The 24,852-nt window shown below is 48.2% G+C and overlaps 1 protein-coding gene across 2 annotated transcripts in view; it reads right to left on the bottom strand.

The window, feature by feature from the left end:
* Nucleotides 1–24,852, bottom strand: part of LMTK2 (lemur tyrosine kinase 2) — a 159,261-nt gene that overhangs the window by 29,270 nt on the left and 105,139 nt on the right. Inside the window, exons 3-8 of one of the 2 annotated variants that reach the window (XM_052636364.1) lie at nt 19,919–20,043; nt 16,702–16,846; nt 14,694–14,767; nt 14,157–14,275; nt 9,963–10,050; nt 261–397 (exon numbers count right to left, since the gene is read on the bottom strand). In XM_052636364.1, the coding sequence (XP_052492324.1) occupies nt 261–397; nt 9,963–10,050; nt 14,157–14,275; nt 14,694–14,767; nt 16,702–16,846; nt 19,919–19,984 (629 nt within the window). In that variant the 5' untranslated portion in view covers nt 19,985–20,043. The remainder of the gene's footprint in view (nt 1–260; nt 398–9,962; nt 10,051–14,156; nt 14,276–14,693; nt 14,768–16,701; nt 16,847–19,918; nt 20,044–24,852) is intronic. The other variant, XM_052636363.1, reaches the window with a different exon arrangement.

Below are 24,852 nucleotides of genomic sequence, written 5' to 3'. Positions count from 1 at the left end.
CTCTGAGCATCACGCCTTTTTGAGTGCTTGGAGATTCTGGCAATACCCTCTAGGCCTCATGCTGTATTCAGGCACTCTGTTCCCTGGTGCTGGTTTAGACGGAGCCCAGCTCGACCCTTGTTCTGACCCTGGGCAGGAGGGGACATCTTGTTTATAAATCGAAAGTTCACACCCACAGCTGGTCCTCCTTGGGCTTCCGGCAGAGCCGGGGCCACGTTTGGGGGTGGCGCTGGGGGAGGCGTGCGAGCGGAGGGACCCACCTGTGCAGGAAGTGCCGCTTGTGCATGGCCGCCAGCCCCGCCGCGATCTCGCACGCCAGCCTCTGCAGCAGCATCGTTTGCGCGTCCCCCCACGCCGGCTCCGGCTCGCCACCACGCAGGTAAGCCTTCAGGTCGCCCTGTGGGAACCAGCCCAGGTCAGTTTCCAGAGAGGACCGGCGGGACAGACGGGCATCTCAGCTGACAGAGATGCTGATGTGACTTCTTAGAAATTACTCAGATTTGAGCTTAATTAAGAATCTTACTGAACACATTTAAAATTACAAAAACAGCAATTCCAACCAAATACTTCAAAGCTTGAGAAAATGTCCCTCTTCTTTTAGGATCATTCTAAATTCAACATCAGTTTACCTTTGTTATAGAAACACATGGATAACAACGGCTAAAAAATAATAAAAATAAATTAAAGATAATTTTACACTGACACAATTCACATTTAGTGTAGATGTACAGAAATTTCCAGGTCACTGAAAGAAGATGAAGGAGAGTAAACAAGAGGGGCCATTCACACCACCTTCAAGGATTCCAGGGGAGGTCACATCACAGTAGCTTTCAGGAACAACACAGAGGGAAGGAAGGAAAGAAAAATGGATGGAAAAGGAAGAAAAAGCATTTTGGAGTGCCGGTAATGGCTTCAATTCTTTGCCGGCTCCCCCACAGCCCCTGTGAAAAAGAACACTAAGGCCACTTCAGAAACATTCATGTGACTCTAATTAAGTCTGTTCAAAGGACAGGAAATTGAACAAATTCACACTTAGACCCCAGCACACAGGTGTTTCAATGTCCCGGGTACTCGCGAAGGAACCCCCACTCCGCCCCCTACAATACACACACACCTTTCTCGGTTTCTATTTCCTGACTCTCAAGGTGGTATGTCCTGGGGAATTTACCATGTATCTCTTTGGGGAAATACACCTTTGAGACAATCTTCCATGTTCTGCTTACCACATGATTAAGTATTTATTGATGTAATATAATTCCAAGGTAAAGCTTTATATATAATCAGTTAATAAAACTTAGAAAAAGAAAGTCAAAAGTTTTCAGTTTTTTTTAATGTGAATCAAAAAAGATGCCTGAGGAAGAAAATTCCTTGACCGATTAAAAGAATCGACTACCTTCCTAACGACGGCTACAGAAGAGAGCAAACTGATCAAACCTCTCAAATCAGACTTGAGAACAGCCTTCCTCTGCTGCGCCTTTGCCCACACTCAACACTATGTGTGTTCCAAGGCAACATCAAGTCCACACCAAGAACTGAATCTGCTTTCATTCCCAGTTTCAATGATCTTTATATGGACGATAATGTTGGTGTCATGGGGTTCTCATGGCTGGGAAAGATTGAAGGCAGAAAGAGAAGAGGGTGACAGAGGATGAGATGGTTGGATGGCATCACCGATTCAACGGACATGAACTTGGGCAAACTCGGGTAGAGGCTGAGGGGTGGGAGGCCTGGCGTGCTGCAGTCCGTGGGGCTGCAGAGAGTCGGACACGACGTGGCGACTGAACAACAGCAACACTGGTGTCAACAACTGTTACCACCTGGGCTTTCAAGCAGGAGCCAAGCGCTGTGCTGGGAGTTTCTGCACCTGTTACCGCAAATAACTCTCACAATTCGAACCACTTTCCAGACGTGGAAGAGGCTTAGGGAGGGTGAGAACTTTGCCCAAGGTCACAGAGCTAACAAACAATGGGCCTGCACGTCCACTCTTCGGTTTACCTGCCAAGAAAATTCTGTTTGGTGAGTGAATCCAATTAATATGCAGAGCAAATCAGTTATTTTACAAGAATGAACGTCAAGTCAACTAGAGTCGACCACACGCTCTCCAGGACTCTTGCCGACTCAGCGAGCTGCTCTGCCATGGGAGCTGCCGCCCCGGACCGGGCTGGGTGCTCACCCCCACCGCCGCGCTCCTGCTTCTCTGCAAACACAGCCTTTCCCCTTCTGCACCCCCGCACAACTACAAGCTGCTCCAGACCAGAAACACGTTTTTTTCCCCGTTAAGAAAAATACATTCTCCTCACCACCCCAACCCACCTTCACCCAGGCTAGGCTCTGTCCAGTGCAGAAGTGGTGGGAATAAGGGCTTCCCTAGTGGCTCAGAGGTTAAAGCGTCTGCCTGGAATGTGGGAGACCTGGGTTCAATCCCTGGGTTGGGAAGATCCCCTGGAGAAGGAAATGGCAACCCACTCCAGGACTCTTGCCTGGAGAATCCCACGGAGGGAGGAGCCTGGTAAGCTACAGTCCGTGGGGTTGCAAAGAGTCAGACATGACTGAGCGAGTTCACTTCACTATGGGTGACAATTAAATTAGCCCAGAAAAACTCCAGCAGAAAGCATGGGGCCTACAGGCTCATGAGATTTTCATAAGGCAGCCCACACGGAAACGAAATATGAGAACAGAGAGCTGAAGTTTATTCACCTTACCAGTGAAATGACAACTTAAAAGGCATCTGTCTAACCCCCTTCCTTCAATGTCCATCTAAGGAAAAAACTACCCTCACACAAAAGTAGGACTATGCTGTTCTGCATCTGGCCGATTCTCAAAGCAAACAGGAGCTGCTGGCCAACAGCAAACACTTCCCGAGTGATTTTGGCCATGAAGGCAGAACGGCAGAGTGGGTGTAGCTGTTTTTCAAGGTTACCTCAAGTATATTCCTTACCACTCACTGTTCTTAAGTTATCTTCTCTTCACAATAGGCCACTCCCCAAATTTCACCAGGAGATAAAGTATAATAAACAGAAGGAGATTTTGCTTCAGCTCTGAAGGTTTCCAGCTTGGCAAAAACTCAGTCTCTCCTCACCTGCACTGGGGTGGGGAGGAGGGGAGGAGGGTAAGCACGGCCCGGGCAAACACGTCTCTAACCTGCGGAGTCAACATCAGCGGTTCCTGAGGAGCAGATCAGCTTCTCCCGGACAAGACCTGCGACGGGCTGGGAGGGGCCCAGGGCTACTTCTATGTTCTAGAAAGAACCCCAGCGCTCTCCTGGCACCACCGTGCTAAAGAAAAATCAGTGTAAGATCTTCAACTACAGCAAAGATGTTTCTATAACTACTAAAAATGGATCCATTCTATCCAGAACGGATGAAGCTGTGAAGTGTAGGCATCTGGCTTACGCTTTAATGATGCTGAGTGAGCCCACTGGGATTATTACTTTGCCCACAATGGCACCCACTCCAGCACTCCTGCCTGAAGAGTCCCATGGACGGAGGAGCCTGGAGGCCTGCAGTCCACGGGGTCGCTAAGGGTCAGACATGACTGAGCGACTTCACTTTCACTTTTCACTGTCATGCATTGGAGAAGGAAATGGCAACCCACTCCAGTGTTCTTGCCTGGAGAATCCCAGGGACAGAGGAGCCTGATGGGCTGCCATCTATGGGGTCGCACAGAGTTGGACACGACTGAAGTGACTTAGCAGCAGCAGCAGCATTACTTAAAAAGAGAAACACTGAGAACAGCAATGTATTCTGAAACAATACAAAGTTCCCTTTATCCAAGTTTTAAGTATTTCTTACATCCTCCCTAATGCCCTTCCGTAAAAAACTCAAGAAAACCTTAGGACGCTAGATGGCAGCAAAGCGCTGGTACTGAGACCTCAGACACCAGAGCGGTAGCTTGGCCTCCTCTGCACTGAGGCACGTGGACCTTCAGATGCTTCCTCGGGAGGACCTTCCCAAACCCCAACACCGGCTGCCCCGAGTGCTCGGTCCAGCTTTCCTCCGGACACGGAGAATCATGAATTCACTTCAACACGGCGTAAAAACCCACCCAACAAGCAAATAGATTAGAAATTACAATTGCTCATACGTTTAACAGAAGGATTTGGGAGAAAACTTTGTTTTTAAACAAAAATTTGACTGAAAGGATGAAGGAATGGCATCGACAGCCACCTGCTCAGCATCCACTGAGGAAATCAAACCTCTGCACCAGGCGGGAGGCCCTGGGAACTGCCAGCCCAAGGGTTCTCACTCGTCACGCGGACTGCGCCTCTGGCCCTCGCCAGCACTCAAGACCCGCCTGTCCACGCCCACACCCCCACAGCACCTCCTCCCATCACGAATTACCCTCCCTGAGCCCATCCCATCTCTGCTCAAAGAATCTGTGCGTGCCCCTCTGCCTGCATACCCAGGTCCTGAGCCCATCCTACCTCCGTCTTATGGACACAGGGCTTTGGGCCTGCCGGCTGGCCTGCCCCCCACCCCCCAACAGGCTTGGCTCCAGCTGCTCCCATCAGCTATCCCTGGCCGCTTCTGCCGGACGCAAGGTCAGCGGTCACCAGCAGAACCCAGTGAGGGCCCGCTCCTTCCTTCCCCACCGGCCTCCTCCTTCTGAGCTCCCCGGTCACTCCCCTCCAGGCCCTGTGCGGAACCTCCTCCCTCTCCCTGGTCAGCAGGCGCCGGCACACGCAGGGCTCTGTCCATGGTCCTCGTCCCTCCTCGCCGCAACACCCGTCCCCGGGTGGGCGTATCACCCCACGGGCACTGAACATCATCTCTCACACGCTTCTCTGGCTCAGACCTCCACCCCCACCCCCGAGCCCCAGGCTCATCTGTCAGCTGCTCACTCGACACTCTTCCCGGGACGCCCGAAAGGCACCTCCAACCCAATGCACACAGTGCAAAGCTCCGAGATCTGCTCCGTCTCAGGAACTGGCATCTCCGTTTCCCCAGGGCATTCAGCCAAAACCAGAGTCCTCATGCTGGAGTCTGCTGTGTCCCGGGACGCCCACCACCACCCATCACCAAGTCCTGGACCTACAGTCAGAGGGAGCCTGGGCCACGGGGCCCAGGGCAGCAGTCACATGCTGGGAGGACCCTCTCAAACCCCAGCACCGGCTGCCCTGAGTGCTCTGTCCAGGAGGGGCCACTGGCTGGGCCCTGGGAATACGGCACCCCCCCAAGCAGCCGCCCACATCGCCCCACCGCCAAGCCTGATCATGCCGTGTCATTTGGCACGTGTCCCCTCTGCGGGCTCTGAGCTGGGGACACTGTCCACGTGTCCCCTCTGCTCCACCGTAAGCCCACGCCCCCTCTCTTCTCATCACACTCCTGAGGCGCAGGGCACATCACTCATCTCCGTATGTCTGGAAGGGTCCCCGTGTGTGGGCTTACTTCACAAGTTCATTCGTGAACAAGACATGCCATTTCTGAACGAAAGGCCAATTCAGGGAGGCTTCCCACTGATGGAACACAAACGTACAGGCATTAACCCCACCTGATACAAAAGTACGTAGAATAAAATTAAGCTATCAGTTAAAATCCCCACTTCGCCACAGCAAACACGTGACTCAGACAAGGAGGCGGCCAAGAGAAAGCGTGGTCCTGGGCGTGGCTGGCAGAGCCCTGTTCCTCCCTCGCAGCAGTCTTCTCATCCGTAAAACGAAGTTGCGGCACCTGCTCAGAAGACTCGGTGCCCAGCTCGAGGCCCAGCGCCGTTGGGGCCCGTCTCCCCGCCACGCCCGAGAGGGCAGGGCCATGCTTCCGTCAGCCCCGGAGCCTCTCCTGAGCTGCTGGAGCCAGCCGGCCACAGAGGCGCGTGGAAGTCTACCCAGATGCCAAAAACGCTCCCTGGCCAAGGAAAGACTCTCATCTCTGCATCTCTGCTTCAGGGTCTGGGGACGGAGGCAGAACTGCTGATTCTCACTGGAAGCAAGATGGAGCGGAGCGGAACCTGCTTCCTTCCGTCACCTCGGCCTGCAGTCTGACCTCCCAGTGGTTGGTCTCTGCTCGACTCCCTTCCAACCAATCCCTCCCAGCAGACGCCAACCTGCCTCCCCAGTCGTGGTGCTCTCGCCCACCGGTCCCCAGGCCCCCCCCAACCCCACACATGCAAACCATCAAGCTCCCCTGCCTGGCTCACGTGTCCTTGAGACTCTTTGTTGCTGAGCAGAGTCCATCCACCCGCCCATCCACATTCAAACCAAATACCACCTTCTTTGTGAAGCCTACCCCAATGAGCCTACTTAGAACTCCTACACAGAACTACCCAAACCTTTAAATTACAATCAACTTAAGAAAATAAGAAAAATGAATAAACGTAACTACCATTTCCTGAGCACACTATGTGCCCAGAGATTCATATTCACCATCTCATGGTTGGGCAGTCCCTGGGAGAGGCAGGATCACCCCTATTTTACAGATGCCTACACTGAGGCTTCATGAGGTTTCATGAGGTCTCCCTTTCCAGGGAGACCCACAAGCAGGTGGCAGGACGAGCGTGTGAAGGCAGGCCTGCCTGGCCCTCCAGGCAGAAAAGGCAGGACAGGGGTGGCTCGCCATGCTCCCCAGAGCGTGGGGCACAGCCCTCGGTTCCCAACAGGTGCTCACACACTTTTGCTGAGTGAGTGATCCTGACCCCACTCTCACTGCCCACCCACAGACACACACGGGGCGCGCCACAGCCCCCGCGGCCATGCGTTCCACACGGCGCCCTGTGCTGAGCCCTCCGCCCACGAGCACTGCACCCACCCTCAGCAGGACACGTCAGTGGCTGCGGGCCAGCTACCAAACCCTGCAGACTTTTTTATTTGCTTTCATAAAAATTCTAAGAGAAAGTGTTTTTCAAAAAGAGACCGGTAATTCCATCTCATGAGGAATGACCTAAGTAAGTACGAAAACATGCTCTCCTTTCTCCTCAAGAGATGGTATCTCTGAGCATGCTCCCCGCCTGGTGACAACGCAAGGGGCCAGCGTGCCCTCGCCAGCTTCTGACCTGCTGAGAGCCTGTGAAGACAGTGGCCCGTGTCACGGTGGCCGCGGCTACTCGCTTCCGAGCCTGGGCCGGCAGCCTCTGTCCTCTGGACCCTGGCCAGAGGGCACCTCTGCCTCGGATGGCGTGCCTCTGCTCAGGCCGGCCTCTTTCTGGGAGGGTCCTGGGGCACCCAGGCTGGGAGCAAGGTTCAGGGGAAGCCGGGCTTCGGGGTGCTCTGGGGACATCCCTGCAGTCCAGGCAGGCAGGCATCTCCAGGGCTCACGGGGCCGATGTGAGCTGAGCATTTCTGTCACCCAGCCTCTGAGCTTGCTGAGCCCAAGATCTTGACCACAATGCCCCCAGTCAGGCCCAGCCCCTGCTGCTGGGAAGCTGGTCTCTTTGACATGTACTAGGGTCCAGAGGTGATGAGCAGGGAACTGCCTTCAGAGATAGATGTGACCCCACCGGGGGCAAGGTGGGGGGCTCCCTAGGTTAACGGTCTCTCCTTAACACGAGACTGGTCATTCTGAGTCCTGACCGACAGACTTTCCACGGGCACCCCAGCCTCTGCCAGGTGTAGGTCACACTGGTAGAGCCCCTTACATAACAGGAACTAATCACCAATGTCTTTTGTGTGTGTGATGAAAACCATGTCACACAAGGCGACCCCCTCAAGCACTTCTCAGTGTCCACTTCCGCGGCATTAAGTTCATCCACACGGTCGTGCAGCCCTCACCCCCATGCACCCTCAGGACTCTGCATCTTCCCAAACTCAGACTCTGCTCCCTGCTCAACAGCAACTCCCCCAGCCCCTGGCACCCACCCTGCCACCTCACCCTGGAGGGGCCACTCTGGGAACCCCATGCGAGGGGACTCCTGTAGTACGTGTGGTTTGGGACCTCGCTTATTTCACTGGGCGTAATGTCCTCAAGGTTCATCCATATGGCAGCAGGTATCAGAATTTCCTTGCTTTCTGTGGCTGAGTAATACTCCAGTTCATGGACAGACCCAATTTTCCTTATCTGTTCATCCACTGATGGATCCCTGGGCTGCTTCGGCCTCGTGGCTACTATGAATAATGCTGCTATGAACACGGGCATGAAAGTGAGACTCTGTGCTCAACTATCTGAATACGTACCTAGACATGGAACTAAACTCATCACCTGAACCCATTCGGAAGAAAACATCAAGCTTTTACTACTCCAGGAAAAACAACACCACTGCCCAGGAAGACTTTCAGGAATGCACAGACAGGGCGAAGAATAAGAAAATGCCAAAGCACATGAGCTGGTTTTCTAAGCCACCTTGATTAGCCCGCAAATGTGCCATTTCAGGAAGATGGTGACTCCCATTTATTTCTCTTATGCTCGCTCACGGAGAGTGCTCCCGTTGCTGTTTATAATCAGCATCAGGAGCCAATTAGGGACCCAAAAAAGACCCCATTAAATGTCTCACAAAAGCAGAACTTTGACAAGCAGACCTGTCTCATCACGTGAAAATTCATCTTTGGTGTACTTTCTCCACAGGCTGGGCCACCTGTCACACTGGCCACCCAGAGCTAGGTTAAAAGGAGTTATTTTCATATTCTATTCAGTAATAACCAAGGATCATGCATATCGTACCTCTGATAACAATGAGATACCCAAAATCAACTGTGCAATAAAACTGTCAGAAACACGCCTGGGAACTCCTTCCTCCCTGCTCTCACACCTTTATGAAATAATCCGGCTAACTGGCAGTTGTCACAGGTCTGCCCCCTCTAAGCAGGAGACCCAGAGGACAACGACCAGTTCTCTCTCTGAGTCCTATGAGAGTGGGGAGCTGCCTTTCTGCAGCAGGAAGCAGCCTCCATGACGGGAGAAGCCAGTGGGGGTGGGGCACAGAGAGCAGTGAGATTAACTCTGGTTTCCTTACAAGGAGAGAGAGCTCTAGGAGGTGTCTCCAGAGGAGAGTTAAGTCCATTAATTTTAAACTTTGTTACCTAAAGGTGCATGTTGCGACTTCTGGTGTAACCATACACCAGAAACAGTGTCTACAATAGGAGACGGGGAAAACTAAAACAGAAAAACTTAAGAATCCAAACCAAGGCTAGAAAAAGAGCAAATAATAAAAGTTGAAACAGGTAGGAAAAACAATAAAAAATAGGCAGGTAACATTCTAAACATCACAGCAGGTACAATAAATACAAATAGACAACCTGTTCCACTTTAAGTGACCAAGACTGACAGATTAATAAAATCCTAACAATAACCTAGTTACAAGAGATGTCAACCAGCGGATTGGCAGACCTAAACCAGGCAAATTCTAAACCGAAAGAAAGCTGGCAGAGCTACGTTAATATTGTTAAAAAGACCATCCTCAGTAACGCTTTTAATGTTAAAGAGAGTCCCTTCATAATAATAAAAGTTTCAAATTACAGGAAGTTGTATCTATTCTAAATTTGTATCCCTGACGCAGTAGGTATCAAAATGTACGAAACAGAATAACTAGAACTGTAAGAAAAAAATAAGGAAAATATGTAATCAGAAGATTTTAATATGCCTCTCACTACCTAGTAGAAAACTGACCCAGGCTCCCTCTGCTCTTGCCCCGTCTCCACAAATGAGGAGGAAATAGGAGATTTGAACAGCCTCACAAACTTGACCCAAAAGGTCCACACAGACATATGTACTGATCACCAGAATAAACATTTCCCGCAGCAGCTACAATCGAATAAAACGCTGACCCTGGCGTGGAGATGAACGTAGCCAGGAAGAGAGCTGCATCCGACCCCGAGCTGACGAGGACCACCTTTGCTCAGGCACTGAGGCTGGGGGCAAGGGAGGGGAAGAGCTTACTGCAACATAATCCACTGAAAGCGAATACAGACAGTTTGTTAATCATGTTTCTTTGGAATAGAATTGAAAGCCGTCCCTCATCCAGCATTTCAATCTGTCAGAAACACTTTGGTAAAAACTTCCGAAATACGTGACCTTGAACTTATACTAGAAACTTACCAGGTCACAGAACTCGAACACCAGAAGATAGGGGATTGCTTCTACACACTGTCCGACACACTGGAGGACATTTGGATGCTGAAGGATACTGGTAAAAAATAAAAGTCACAGCAGTGTTCATGAGGGAGCAGGCCAGTAAAACTGTTCAAACAGTAACCCCAAATTGAACATTCTTAACGATTTAAATACGATCAACTGAAAAGTGCACCAGAAGATTACATTTAACAGATGCATTCTAAGTTATGTATTGATTAAATAATTCAAAGGCAAGCAGGTGAATATTTTCACAAATTAAAACAACTTCTATCATTAGAATCTTTTAACTCTGGTAATTTAACTTTATAGCTATCAGTTTGAAGCAGCATTTAAAAGGACTATATTCAATAAGCATTTCAACCTATACGTTAAGTAACCCGGTTACTTCTTAAGCTATCTAGTTCATATACTGTTTTTATAAATCATTGTATATGCAAACATTTTTGAAAAATACGTTGTCTAAAACAAAGCTAAAAGAAAAAAAAGATATGCCAAAATGGTTTTTCTTTTTTAAAAAAGTCTTTATTTTGAAGACAATAGTGAAATAAGAGTAAGTTGCAAAGACAGTAGAGGGCCCAGGCTCCCTTCAGCCAGTTTTCCTTCCTGGTGGCACCTAACCCAGTGCAACCCTGAAACCAGGGCGCTGGCGCTTGGGAGCAGTGTGCTGTGTGTGCCCGGGTCCTGCTGCCAAGTGTGTAGATTCATGCAACCACTACACAGCGGAAATACACAACTGCCCCCCACCACGGAGCTCTCTGTGCCGCCCTCCACAGTCACACTCCGACAACCCCCACCAGCCGTTCCTTGGCCCTGGCACCCACTAATCTGGTCTCCTTCCCCACGTCTCATTGTGAGAAGATTATGTAAATGAAATCACACAGTGTGTGGCCTCCTGAGGTTGATTTTTTCACGCAACATAATGCCTTTAGGATTACCTAAGTTGCTGCCTGCATCAGGGGTCCCCTCTCATTTACCACTGAGCAGAATTCCACGGGTTGGATGGACCAGTTTGTCCAAACCAGTCACCTAGGGATTTTAGTTTTCCCAGTTTGAGGCTATTATAAATAAAGCTCCTATAAACAATCATGCAAGAGATTTTGTAGTAAGTTCTCTGTAAGTTCTCTGAGATAAATGGCCAGGAGTACAACAGCTAGATTATAGGATGTGACAGTTAATTTTGTGTCAACTTGGCTGGGCCACAGTGCACAGATATTTGGTCAAATGTTATTCTGGACACTTCTGTGAGGGCGTTTGGGGATGAGATCATCATTAAATCAGCTGACTTTCAGTAAAAGCAGATGGTGCTCCATAATGTGGGTGGGCCTCGTCCAATCAGGTGAAGACCTTAACAGAACAAAGACCAGCCTCCCCCAGTGAGAAGGAATACTGTGAGCAGACAGCCTCCACGCTTGAACTGTAACAGCGGCTCTGCTCCGTGTCTCCAGCCTGCTGGCCCCGCCCTGCGCACTTGCCAGACTCCGTAACTGCATGAGCCATTTCCTTCAAATAAATCACCTACCTACCTATCTGTTCATCTATCTACCTACCTACCTCCATCTACCCACCTACCTATCTATCTACCTACCTACCTCCATCTACCCACCTACCTATCTATCTACCTACCTACCTCCATCTACCTACCTACCCACCTATCCATCCCTCTCTCTCTCTACAGATCCTACTGGCTCGTGTTTCTCTGGAGAACTGTGACTAATACATATGGTGGTTCAGTGTATGTTTAGTTTTTTAACAAAGTGTCTAACTAGTCTACAGTGACTGTACCATCTTCACCTACTTTGAAGAAATCTCTGGTCAAACTATCTAACCCCAGAGATTCTTTTGGAGCCTTTTTAGGTTTCAAACTCCATTTCTTTAATAACTCTATTCCAATAACCTATTTCATACTGAGAGAGCTGTGGCGGTCTGTGCTTTTTGAGTAACTGGTGCATTTCACCTAAGCTGTAAACATATACACTAGAACTGTTGGTCCCGTCCTACCAGGGTCTGTCTCGTTCCTGGTGTTAGGAATCTGTGTGTTCTCTCTCTCCTGTTCTCTGCCAGTGTTGTTCGAGGTTTTCCGCTTTTTCTGTCTTTCCGAAGAGCCAGCTTCGTGTTTCACTGATTTTTATCTGCCGTCATTCTGTTTCTGCTCTTTTCTTTAATATCCACTCCTGCTTGCATGGAGTTCATTTTGCTCCTGTTTTTCTGGTCCCTTGACGCATGAGCTGAGATTATCGGTTTGAGACTCCTCTTTTCTCATGTAATCCGACCCCACAGGTAAGATGGTGCTTCCCTGTCCCTGCTTTTGAGACTTCGTGTCTTTTGTTTTCAGACGTTTGACTATGATGTGTGTTGGCACACATTTCTTTGGGTTTATCATATTTGAGATTTGCTCCATTTCTTGAATCTGTAGGTTTGTCTTTGCAAAATGTGGAATAATTTTCAGTGAATACTTCTTCAAACATCTTTTTAAGCCATCTTCTATCTCCTTTCAATCTGGGTCGTCATGATCTTTTGTTCAAGCCCCCAAGTCCTTGAGGCATTTTTCATTTTTTTAACATTTTCTTTTTGCTGCATGAATTGGGCGATAAATATTTATCTTCAGCTTCACTGATGTTTCTCCTTCATCTTCTCCATTCTGCAACTGAACTCATCCATTGAGTTTTTATTTTGATTACTATTTTTTTCAGTTCTGAAGGGTCCATTCAGGTCTTCTGATGTTGTCTATATCCCTGCTGAGACTCTGCATGTTTTCATTTAAGGGCACTCAAGGCTATGGTTTTTCCTGTGGTCATGTATGGATGTGAGAGTTGGACTGTGAAGAAGGCTGAGCGCTGAAGAACTGATGCGTTTGAACTGTGGTGTTGAAGACTCTTGAGGGTCCCTTGGACTGCAAGGAGATCCAACCAGTCCATTCTGAAGGAGATCAACCCTGGGATTTCTCTGGAAGGAATGATGCTAAAGCTGAAGCTCCAGTACTTTGGACACCTCATGTGAAGAGTTGACTCATTGGAAAAGACTCTGATGCTGGGAGGGATTGGGGGCAGGAGGAGAAGGGGACGACCCAGGATGAGATGGCTGGATGGCATCACGGACTCGATGGACGTGAGTCTGAGTGAACTCCGGGAGATGGTGATGGATAGGGAGGCCTGGCGTGCTGCGATTCATGGGGTTGCAAAGAGTCAGACATGACTGAGCGACTGAACTGAACTGAACGGAAGTATTTTTACAATGGCTCCTTTAAAATCCTTGTCAGATAAGCCAAACATTGCTTTCATCTTGGTGTTGGTATTTGTTGTCTTTGTGTATTTGTTTTATTGAAGTATAGTCGATTTTCAATGTTGTGTTAATTTTTGCTATACATCAAAATGATTCTGTTTTACAGATACACACGCTTTTTCATATTCTTTTCCATTATGATCTACCTCAGGATATTGAACATAGGTCCCTGTGCTTTAACAGGTCGACCTGGATGCTTACCCGTTCTCTATACAATATTGTGCATCTGCTAATCCCAAACTCCCAGCCCGGCCTTCCCTCACTCCCCCTCCCACGTGGCAACTGCACTTCCATTCTCTGCCCGAGAGTCTTTCTGTTTTGTAAATATGTTCATTTGCGTCATAGTTTAAATTCCACATTAAGTGCTATCACATGGTACCTGTCTTTCTCTGTCTGACTTGCTGCAAATGGCATTATTTCACTCTTTTTTACAGCTGAGTATACTGTACATACCCCCTTCTTCTTTATCCATTCATCTGCTACCAACACTTAGGTTGTTCCTGTGTCTACTGCAAACAGCGCTGCTGTGAACGTGTTGGAGTACATGCACCTTTCTGAATTACAGTTTTGTCCGGATATACCCCCAGGGGTGAGACTGCTGGATCACCATTTTCAGTTTCCTGAGGACTCTCCAGACCATTTTCCATAGTGATGGCACTAGTTCACATTCCCACCATCTGCTGCCTATTCTTACTCGTGCTGAGTTTTTCTTGGAAAGATGAGTAATTTCGATTGAAACCTGGACATATTGGGTCTTGTGCTATGAGACTCTGGATCTTATTTAAACTCTGTATTTTACAACCAGAAATCTCAAAGTGGTTTTAAACACCTGATTTTCAACAGACCACATTTAAAAAACATATGCCATGATTTACTTACTAGTATGGTTCTCCATTTTTCAAAAAAGTGTCTTGCTCCTTCGGGCTTGCGCTTGCTTTTAACTCCTTCACGATTACTCTCGCTACACTGGTGCCTGTGTAGATCTCTCCAAGGAGCACCTAAAGCCAAAGATGAGGAACGGAACAGTTCTTCACGACAGTTTTCATTAAGACCATGCTATCTACCCATTAAAACGTGCTTTAAGTGTCATAAGGGGAAATGGGGGAAGGAGGAAAAACAAATAATTGGAGGAGGATAAAAAGCTTCTAAAATTCCCATCTCTCTTCCGTCCTCATCACTCTTATGCCAACAATTAGAAAAGGCTCTGATAAAAAAAAAAAAGGCCTTCTTGGGGAAACTCACACACCCAGGAGTGCTGACACTCACACTCCCACATGGTTTCAGGGACCAATGGAGAAATTCAATTGATGCCACAGTGTGTGGAGAGATGTGCAATGTCACGCATACTAAGACTTAAGCAGCTTTGCATTCTAACAGTGTAACAGGAGGGAAAAAATGAAGGTGAGCAGACTTTACCTTTCCAAACCAGCCATTCCCAATTTCCTGTATGTAGTTCAGACTGTGGCGGGCAACTTGGGATTTCAAACCCTCTGCAGGAAAAAGAACATTTAAGAAGTAAAGATAAGTATTTAACGAAAAGACATAATAAGTATATAACCTATGAAGTATAAATGCTAATATAAACTTAATGTTTGTGATAATAAAGATAGAAATGAATACTTCAGGGCTTCTCTGATGGCTCAGCGGTAAAGAATCTGCTTGCCAGTGCAAGAGACACAGGCTCAATCCCCGATCTGGGAAGATCCCACATGCTGCGGAGCGACTAAGTCCACGGGCCACAGCTACCGAGCCTGTGCCCCAGGGCCCTGGAGCTGCAGCCCCTGAGCCCTCCCAGCCCGCACACCCCAGGGCCTATGCTCTGCACCAGGAGACGCCGCAGCCATGAGAAGCCCCAGCGCTGCAGCCAGAGAGAGGCCCCACTTGCGGCAACGAGAGAAGAGCCCACGCCTGCAACACAGGCCGTCAGAGCCGAAACACAAGTCAACAGAATTATAAAGCAGAAATGGCTACAACTGACAGCATTTGTGAAAAAGCATCCTGCCCTGACTCTCAGCTCCAGCACTAAACACTCCCATCAATAGCCCTACTGTAACACCAGTCACCACCACTCACTGGCCTTTACTCAGTCTTTACTTTTACGGGGGCTGGGGGTGGGGTGGGGAGTAGGGATCTCTAGACTGTTCCTCTCTGGAAACACTGAAACTCTTGTCACAAACTCCACCTCATCAGAACTCTGGAAGAAGGTGAAGGTTTAGAGCAATCAAAGGGAACCAGGAGAAAGGCCACTGAAAAAGGGAGAATTTCTTCGTGGCCTTTCATTCACCTACATCCCACCTCCCTCATAGCACATCTTAAAAACAAGCCATGTGCCAGAGTGGGTGCTGATCCCAGAGGGAGCAGAGTGCCCTCCTTCCCCAGGAACTGTGTTTCTCTTGACCTGACCGGGGCTTCCCAGAAGGCCTGCTGTAGGGGCACCCCTTCTTCCACTGAACTGGGCTCTGTCAGGACAGGGAGGCTTCATGTGCCTCAAAACAACGAAAGCCAGGTGGACAAGGCGCTGCCACCTGGGGCAGAAAACAACGGAGGCAACAATAAACCAGCTAAAGCTTCAGCGAAAAAGCTCAGTGAAAACTGGGGTCAGGGGGAAAGGAGCTCTTTTTAAAAAGCTATTATTACGCATACGGGGTAACTTAGAGAGTCATGTGCATCCTCAGGGAAGGACATCTGCTCAGAAGAGACCCAAGAACAGAGGCGTCACCACCGGCAGGAACTGAAGGCTAAGGCAGAGCTGTCAGTGGCCAGGCTGGGCACCTGCCCTGGCAGTCAGGCTGTCAGGACCTAGACAGCATCTGTTCCTTGTTCCCTTTTTTTTTTTTGCATATCATGTTATTCAAAATATCCAGTTTTCAACAGAAAATTGCAAAACAAATAAAGAACAATAAATAATGGTACATGAACTGCTACAAAGGAAATTTAAAAGAAAGTGTCCCTGAGAAAACAGATACTGGCCTTACTGGACAAGAGCTTAAATCACGTGGCTTAAACACGCTGAAAGGGCTAAAGGAAACCACAGACAAAGAACCACAGGAAACTGAAAGAAGACCAATAAAGGGAGAGAAATTATTAAAGGAGCCAAATAGAGTTTTAGAGCTGAGAGTGCAAGAACTGGGAAAAAAAAAAACACAAGAGGGGTTCAACAACAGATTTCGGATAATCTGTAAACTTGAAGGCAGGTCAAATGAGATTATCCAGTCTGAGGAGCAGGAAGAAAGAAACAAATGGAAACGTCAATGAACTTAAGTCTGACCGCCAGAAGTGAGCTTCACCAAAGAGCAGAAGGCAGAGAAATCAGCAACCAGAGGAGACCCAGAGTCCAATCATTCTATGGATTAGTAGCAAGGCTTCCTTTCTCAGGACTCAGAAGTTATTCATGGCAACGTGACATCAGGACGGAAGGCCTTACCTGCAGAAGGCTGGAACTGCGATGGAGCTGGTAGCGAGACAGTTGGTACTGAAAGTGTGAAGACTTCTGCGGGAGACTGGACAGAGGGCGTGTCTTCTGCTGGTGGTGTAAAATCAATCTCGTCATCAAAATTATCTTCAAACTCCTAAAGCAAAGGAAGAGCGATGCTGTATCTAATATAAATCAGCTTGAGAGCAAATACCAAAGATACATTCTCACATGTAAGACATAAACATTTATTCACTCGTTGGGGACACCCCGCCATAATTTTTTTCCCAATTGATATTGCCTTCAAGCAAAAAGCAAGAACAATTGTGTTCTGTGACTCTAAACAGAATAAATAAGATCTGAAATCAATTACATCATAAGTAACTTTTAAAACTGATCAACCTGAAGTGTAAAATTTTCTAAAATGACCCCTAGAACTTATAATTTCCAGGCTCAATATTTGAATTTTAAGTTACTATGAAAGTAAAAGTGTTAGTCACTCAGCCATGTCCAACTCTTTATGACCCCATGGACTGGGGCTAGCCAGGCTCCTCTAACTGTGGGATTCCCCAGGCAAGAACATTGGAGTGGACTTGCCATATTCTTCTCCAACGGATCTTCCAAACCCAGGGATTGAATCTGGGTCAGTTTAAGGCATTCTTTTTACTACTATTATTCACTTTCACAGATCTCTTTGCATACTGAATCAAAACATTTATTTTTCGACTGTATATGTATTTCTGGTTTCTTGTGATTTCAATCAAAATAAAGACAGTTAAAAGACACAGAGAAGATATTTTTAAGCAAGCCCTATTCCTCTGGCAAGAGTAAGAATGCATAAATGTACTAAACTAGGTAGAAAGACCATCAGGATCTGAACCATGAAGGTCACTATTAAACTCTGAGGCACATAAGTGCAATGAACATTCTAAGAACATCTGGCTTTCTAAAGATGGCAACTTTAAAATGGAGGCTGCACCAACCAAGCTGCGGAACCCTTTAAGTGACTTTGTCCGGCAGAAAGCTACCCTGACTCCTGCTATCATCATTCAGGGAGCTGGGCCTGTCTTGGTGTCCCTGTTAATTTAACATAGATACAGGCGACTATCAAGGTCACTCATTCAGATAATTAATGAGCATTACCCCGCCAGGTGCCATGACAGAAGCGAACAAGACTGTTTTCCAGCCCTCTACGTGACCAAACTCTTTTCTACCACCTCCCTCGGCCCCACCCCGTGCACGGGAGAAGCTGCCGGGTGTAAGGATGGATGTCGCTGATGTAACATTTCATGTTCTCATACCCGTCATAGGTGTTGCCAAGAGCATTAGGGCACTATCACTGTCTACTGGGGAGGGGAGAGGAGGACACTCCAATCTGTGAGGTCACTCCTAAACAGAAGAGCTTCGCCTGGTTTCCCCTTCGGACATTCCTCAAGGTTCTCCTGTTTAAGAAAAGACGTCACCCATCACTCCTAAGCTGGGCAGCGCGTGATACACCATTAGGCAGTAGGTAATTCTAAAGACTGAGAGCGGTAACACAGCATAACAGCAGCAAGGATGGGGCTGTGCGGGGACACTGGGTCACTCTGCGCTATGCCCTCCACTGCCTGGGCGCTCTCCAGCAGGCCACTGGCTTGACCAGGATGCAGCCTCCCAGGGGCCGTTCCACTCTGGAACACCACCCCTCTAAGCCTAAAGGAAAACTACGAGTGCCAGACGATGACTCCCTCCTTCCATTCCACGGCCTGAAGCTGGGGAGGGTCTTCTGTCCAATGTGGGCCCTGAACCGCTGCAGCAGTCACCTGGGGAAGCCTGATAAACACACACTCCCTGAGTCTGAGTCGTCACAGACTCCCTGGGCCCACGCTGAGCGTCAGGGGATAAGAACGACTCAAGGCAAGAGTGAGGTCTCAGGGCGTGAGAGAGACTGGCTTTTGGTTTCAGAAACACTGATCAGCCTTCACATCTGTCCCTAAAGGGCCAGGTGTCTGTGTGCGGCCCCTCAGCGAGGCTGAGTGCCCGCCACTGTGCCCCCAGGCGGTGCAGTCACCAGGGCCCTCCTGACGGGTCTGCACCAATTCCAGGGCCTCAGCGCTCACGTCCTCTGGGTTGGGAGTCTTCTAGAGACAATGACCCTTGCTAGGGAGTTTTCCTCCAGCCCCCTTCAGCCTTCCTCTCCCCCCAACATGTGTAACACTGGCGTCCAGCCAAAGGGAAAGCACGTCTTCCATCCTGAGAGCTGCCACCAGACCCAAGGTAAAGGGGACTCACACGGAAACAGGGGTGAGGCTGGAGAAGTAAGGTCCACGTGTCCATGGAAGAGGGTCCCGCCTGACCTGACCCTCAGTCCTCAGGGCTCACGGGACAGCCCCAAGACTGTCACCAGGCACGAAAGTTCCACCTGCAGGACCATTTTCTCTGCACACACATCCCTCTTTTTGCCCTTTCTTCCATGTACTCCTTTTTAATAAGTCTTCACTGAGCCCTAACGCATCCAGCTGCAAGTGCTAGAGAGGATATCCCAGCTGGCTTCCAGCAGACTCCGCCCAGAAGCTACCACGCCAGCACCTCTATATTATCACACACACACACCCCCACCACCCCCCACTCTGGGCCAGCTTTATTACCAGCAGTGCTCTTTTCTGCTCCTCAGGGAGCTCAGGGCTTGAGGTAAACTCAAAGATGCTGGTCCTGACAAACAAAAGGCACTGAGGGATCCCCTGGCTTCCGTGATTCAACAACCACAAATTCACCAGAGCTTGCAAGTTTAGAAAAAGAATCAAAACCAGCCTTCTTCTCCCTACAGGCTTCACACCAAGTGAACTGAATCACCGTTCCTTATTCCTCACTCAGCAAAACTTCCGTTAAATCAGGTGGGTGGTTACCGTCCACGAGGCTCGCCAGGGGGCCAAATGCAGATGGGCTAGTGGACCGTGTACATGAAGCTCCACCCACACACAGCGGGACCACTTGTTTCCATGCGGTCTGGGGCTCACGTGGCCACAATGACAGAGGGACAGCTAAGCAGCCTTGACAGAGACTGCATGGCCCACAGTACTTACTGTTTACAACAGCTCTTTATTTCACTTTAATAGTTACTATCTGGCCCCTTCAGAAAAAAAAAAAACACGAATTGCCACCCCTGTTCCCCAGGGATCATGATATACAGCCATTCTATTGATAAACATATCAGGGGATGACTTTTAAAGTTCCTCCCATCTGTGCTCACCTTAAAGTCTATTTCTGGGTCCTTACAGCAGGATACACAGTTTGCAATTAACACTATTAATATCATTAAACTGCCCACAGAGAGGATCACAAAAGACGTGGTAATTTCTGCAACAGGTGCCTCCCCTGGAAAGAAAAATAAACAATGTTAACACAGGCATTCCAAAATCGACTTTAATAAGTGAATCAATATATTTTCTGCCAGATATAAGTGGGATAAATAATAATCCCAGTTAATACTACGGGATAAATAATATCCCAGTAATAAAATGATTCTCAAATGCTCAAGATAAAGCTGACGACCAACCTAGGATAAGAAGCTGAGAGTCTTTTTTTTTTTTCACTTCTGACTTCGAAACACTTTTAGATTTACAGCAGAGTCATAGAGACAATGCAGAGCGTGCCCGTACACCCTTCCCCCAGCTTCCACTGGCCTGAGCATCCGACGTGGCATGTTTATCAGAGCTAAGACAACAACACGCGTACTGCGCCACCAGCTGAACCCCCAACTATAGCTGACTTTACCACTTTTTCCATCAACACCCTTTTTCTTTGCCAGGATTCAACCGGGGCCACCGACGTTCCATTCACTCATCGTGGCCTTAGTCTCATCCGACCTCTGATGTCTCTGCCCGTGCTTCACGACTGTGACGCTTCTGAAGAATATCTGTCGCTGACTTTGCAGACTATCCCTCAACTGGGGCTGCCTGATGTCTTCTCAGAACTGGACTGAGGTTCCAAGTATGTGGGAAGAATCTAGAATACTGCCGGGTGAAACGTCCTTCCCGTGACATCGTATCTGGGGCACGTGATGTTTCGTGAAGCCGGGTCCCGGGGTCCCTGGTGGAGACCACCACAGTGAACAGTCTCCTCTTCCCTCTGCACATTCCTCTCTTCAGAAGCCGGTCACGGAGTCCGGGGCACACGCCCGGGGAGGGGAATTTAGCTGTGCTTCTTGGAGGGGAGCAGAGTTACTGGATGTGCAGGGGTAAGTTAAAGTGACTACAGTCACTGATAACCGGGGGACGCGCTCTGAGGCTCCGCCCACACACTGGGTCTCTGGAAACCGATACACTGTGATGCTCTAATGCTGATTTTTCTATTTCCCTTAGTCCTTAAACACATACTACTTGGGACTCTTCTGTAAAGGAGAGCCGTCCCTCTTCCTGCACTTTTCAGCCACTGATAAAGTTATGAACTCATAGATACTTATTCTGTCCTATACTTTGGGTGATAATCCATTATTCTCATGACTCTGCAGCTCAGACTGTTCCAGCTTTGGCCCCATGGGGAGCTCTTTCAAGCTGATGCTTGGGTCCTTCGGACATACCCCCCCCTTTTTTTTTTACCTCCAACACTTCCTCGCTCTGGCGCTACAGGGGGCTCCAGGCTCCCCTTATGTTTTCCCTCTTCTGGCTTTAGAATCAGCCACTTCTTCAAGGAGCCCCGGTCGTGATAGAGAAGCTGAAACAACACACCTGTGACTATAGCCTGTGACCAGTTTCTTCTTGGGGGTGGGGGGACAGCTCAGAATAACTTCTACATCTTTAAAGGCGTGTTTCGAAAAGAATCTGCAGTAGACACTGCATGTGAGCCACCAAGAAGAAGCCTGCAACCCCTGTCGGGAGCATCAAGACTCTGACAGCTCACTTGGCAGCAGATTCGGTTATCTAGACATCATCTTATTCAAGTAGGCTTACTCTGAACCTTTCTATTTTTTGTTAGAGCAAATTGTTCAGTCTCACCTACTGGTGTTTTACAAAGAAATATACTTTTCTTTCTCTCCTGCTTTGAGATATAACATATAGCATGGTGTACATTTAAGGTGTACAACATGATAATTTGATATACGTATATATTGTGAAACAATTGCCACGGGAAAGTCAGAAACAAACTTTTCCACCTACGGCTAATCATGTGTTCAAAGGCACCAAGGAGGAAGCCTGGAGACAAGTGAAGGAACGATGCCCCTGTTTTCCTTAAACGAGACAACAGCCCGTGAAGAGAAAGCAAACATCGAGCACACTCCTATGTGAGTAAGCCACATTCTCGAGCATGACGCGACTTCACTGAAGAGCAAAGAGCTGCACGTCGGTGCAGGACTACACTCCTTCCCAGCAGCAAAAGGTCTGCTGAGAGAGAGCACTGTGAACCCGCTGTGTCACGGGGGGTCGGGCTCCACTGCTGCCTCCCTTCCTAAAGACAACATGGTTAACCAGGGCTGCCTAGAAGCTGCAAGCTCTAGATCAGCAAGACGGAGCACAGAGGGAAGTCCACACGTGAGCAAGGAGGACCGCAGAGCTCACCCACCAGGGACACCGGCGTCCCTGGGGGAAGTGAGCCATGCGAGAAGCCCGCGCGGAGGGCCAGCCTCCGGGAACCGAGCCCAGCCCGGCCTGTGCTGCCCGCTGCTGTTGGCTCTCAGAACCGGCTCACTCCCCTGACTCTACGGTAAGGGCCAAAGACCACCCCTGAGGCTGAGGCGGCAAAGCACTCGCATATAGGCTGTGTCTCACTGATCTTCAAGACGTGGTTTGCCCACTGCAGTCTAAGATCACCACGTGTTAGGGGTATTTTATACTTGAGAGGAAGCAGTTTTCATTGGCAGCATTTCTTCTTTCTAAATGGCAGAAAAATAAGGGAACGTTATAATTGGTCACATCTGAGATTTCACAGAGGATAAGTACTATTTTCATTTGATCATCAGGACACCAGCTCCACGTCACAAACAAGGACACCAACGTGCCCAGGAACACGAGGTGAGAAGGTGGCCAGGCCAGACTCTGGGTCCAGGGTGCTGGATACAAGCCCTCCCCTCCGCCCCAATTCCCTCAATATCACATTGTTCTGTCTCACTGTTTTCAACATTCAAAAACAGCCTAACCTAAGTGCTTCAGACAGAAGCCTCTCACTATAATTAGGGCAGTTCACAATTTTGGGGCTCCCCTCCAAACTCCTCTGAGCAAACAGTAAACAACTTTTCCCTCTCTTTTCATCCTTTTTATTATCATTACCACCTATCATAACATTTGATCAAAACTGCCTGAGGGCCACAATGATCTGATTCATAAAACTATCTCCTCTGAGTCATCAAGTAGGCATGAAAAGTCATACCTGTGTTAAAAATAACTAGTTATGCTGAGTTTTGCCCATCCATGATAATGTATGTATTTCTGTTATGACACTGCAGGGAGGGAGCTCAAACCCTCCCTGGGCTCTGTGACAACCTAGAGGGGTGGGATGGGGTGGGAGGTGAGAGGGAGGTTCAAGAGGGAGGGGACATACACATACTTATGGCTGATTCATGTGGATGCCTGGCAGAAACCAACACAAGATTGTAAGGCAATTATCCTCTAATTAAAAATAAATAATTTTTTTTAAAAAAAGACACTGCAGGGGCCTCTGCTCTGCTGGACTCAGATTTCTTCAATGTACACAAGTCTACTTCACCTCAGTGTCAGCCAGTCCACTGAGAGGATTCTAAATCAATAACCTGAAAAATTTACTAGGTAGCCTTGAGCAGAAATTTTCAGTTTCACCACTTCTAAAAACTATTTCGTTGACAGCATTTTTCTTTTGATTGACCCAAAGTATTGTGATATAAAAAGAGAGAAAAAAAGCTCTGTATATCAACAAAGAAAACTTCCATACACAAAAGAATTTGCATAAAATGAAGAAATCAAACCAGCCTCCCGTGGGCTGCAAGGTGAGCTGGGTTTGCACAAACCGCAGAGAGGAAGCAAACTGTAGAAGTGAGGAACTACAAGGAAACCCCCCGTGGCCCCCGTGGTCAGACTATAAACCGGGCCCTGGAAGGTTCCTGGTTGCGACAGTTACGCAGGTTGCAACTGTGAAGACAGACAGCTTTCCTTTGATGTTCTCAGGCTGCAGCTTTCAGAAACGTGTAAGTCAAACCAATCACTGCCTAAGGAAAAACATCAATAATGACAGGAGTGTCTCCTCCGCACATCGAGGCCGCCTGGCTGATTACAAACTGGGAACAAGGATAATGAGAGGTTTGGGGTGCTTCATACACCTCCCCAAGACTCCGATGCAAAAACAAACTCATCTCAAAGATACAGTCGGTGTAAGTTTTCATTTTAGTTCCCAAACCATTTTAATAGATATCTATCCAGCACCTGACTTAATAAGTTAGAAAACTTGAGAGACTCAAAGAGGTAGGTGCATATTATCTGTTTTACAGACAGGTAATCTGAGGAACACGATTTCTCAGTAATGACTCAGAATAAGGGAGGTGTGCCACCCGATCGTTAATTCCACCATTATAAAGCCCTGCCTAGAACCCCCATCAGAACTTGAATATATGCATAATCAACTGAAGAGTCACCTGTGAATCCATTTTCAAATTACATTAAAATTTTTCAAGGGTCACAGATAAAAAAGAAATGATGATCAGTGTCAAGCCCCACAGGGGATTGCAACATGCTGACCTTCTCATTCTGTCACTCCCTCTCGGTTACCAGCTGACACACTTTTACAAAAAAACTGCCTCCTATTTACTATTCGGTTGCTCAGGGGTTCAAGTCATAAAGGGTGAGACTGAAGCTTCAAATTCTCTAATCATACAGCTCCTTCCTCTAGCCACCAGTCCCTATCCTGAAGCTACTGAGGGACCTGCCAACATTCGTTCCAACACTCGCACAAGCTGGAAGTAAGATTGCCAGGAGAAATATCAATAACCTCAGATATGCAGGTGACAGCACCCTTACGGCAGAAAGCGAAGAGGAACTGAAGAGCCTCTTGATGAAAGTGAAAGAGGAGAGTGAAAAAGTTGGCTTTAAAACTCAACATTCAGAAAACGAAGATCATGGCATTCGGTCCCATCACTTCATGGCAAACAGATGGGGAAACAATGGAAACAGTGAGAGACTTTACTTTCTCTGGCTCCAAGATTACTGCAGATGGTGACTGCAG

Source organism: Budorcas taxicolor, chromosome 2 (genome assembly GCF_023091745.1).
Source record: "Budorcas taxicolor isolate Tak-1 chromosome 2, Takin1.1, whole genome shotgun sequence".
NCBI classification, from domain to species: Eukaryota; Metazoa; Chordata; class Mammalia; order Artiodactyla; family Bovidae; genus Budorcas; species Budorcas taxicolor.
This window is presented reverse-complemented; position numbering and strand designations above follow the sequence as displayed.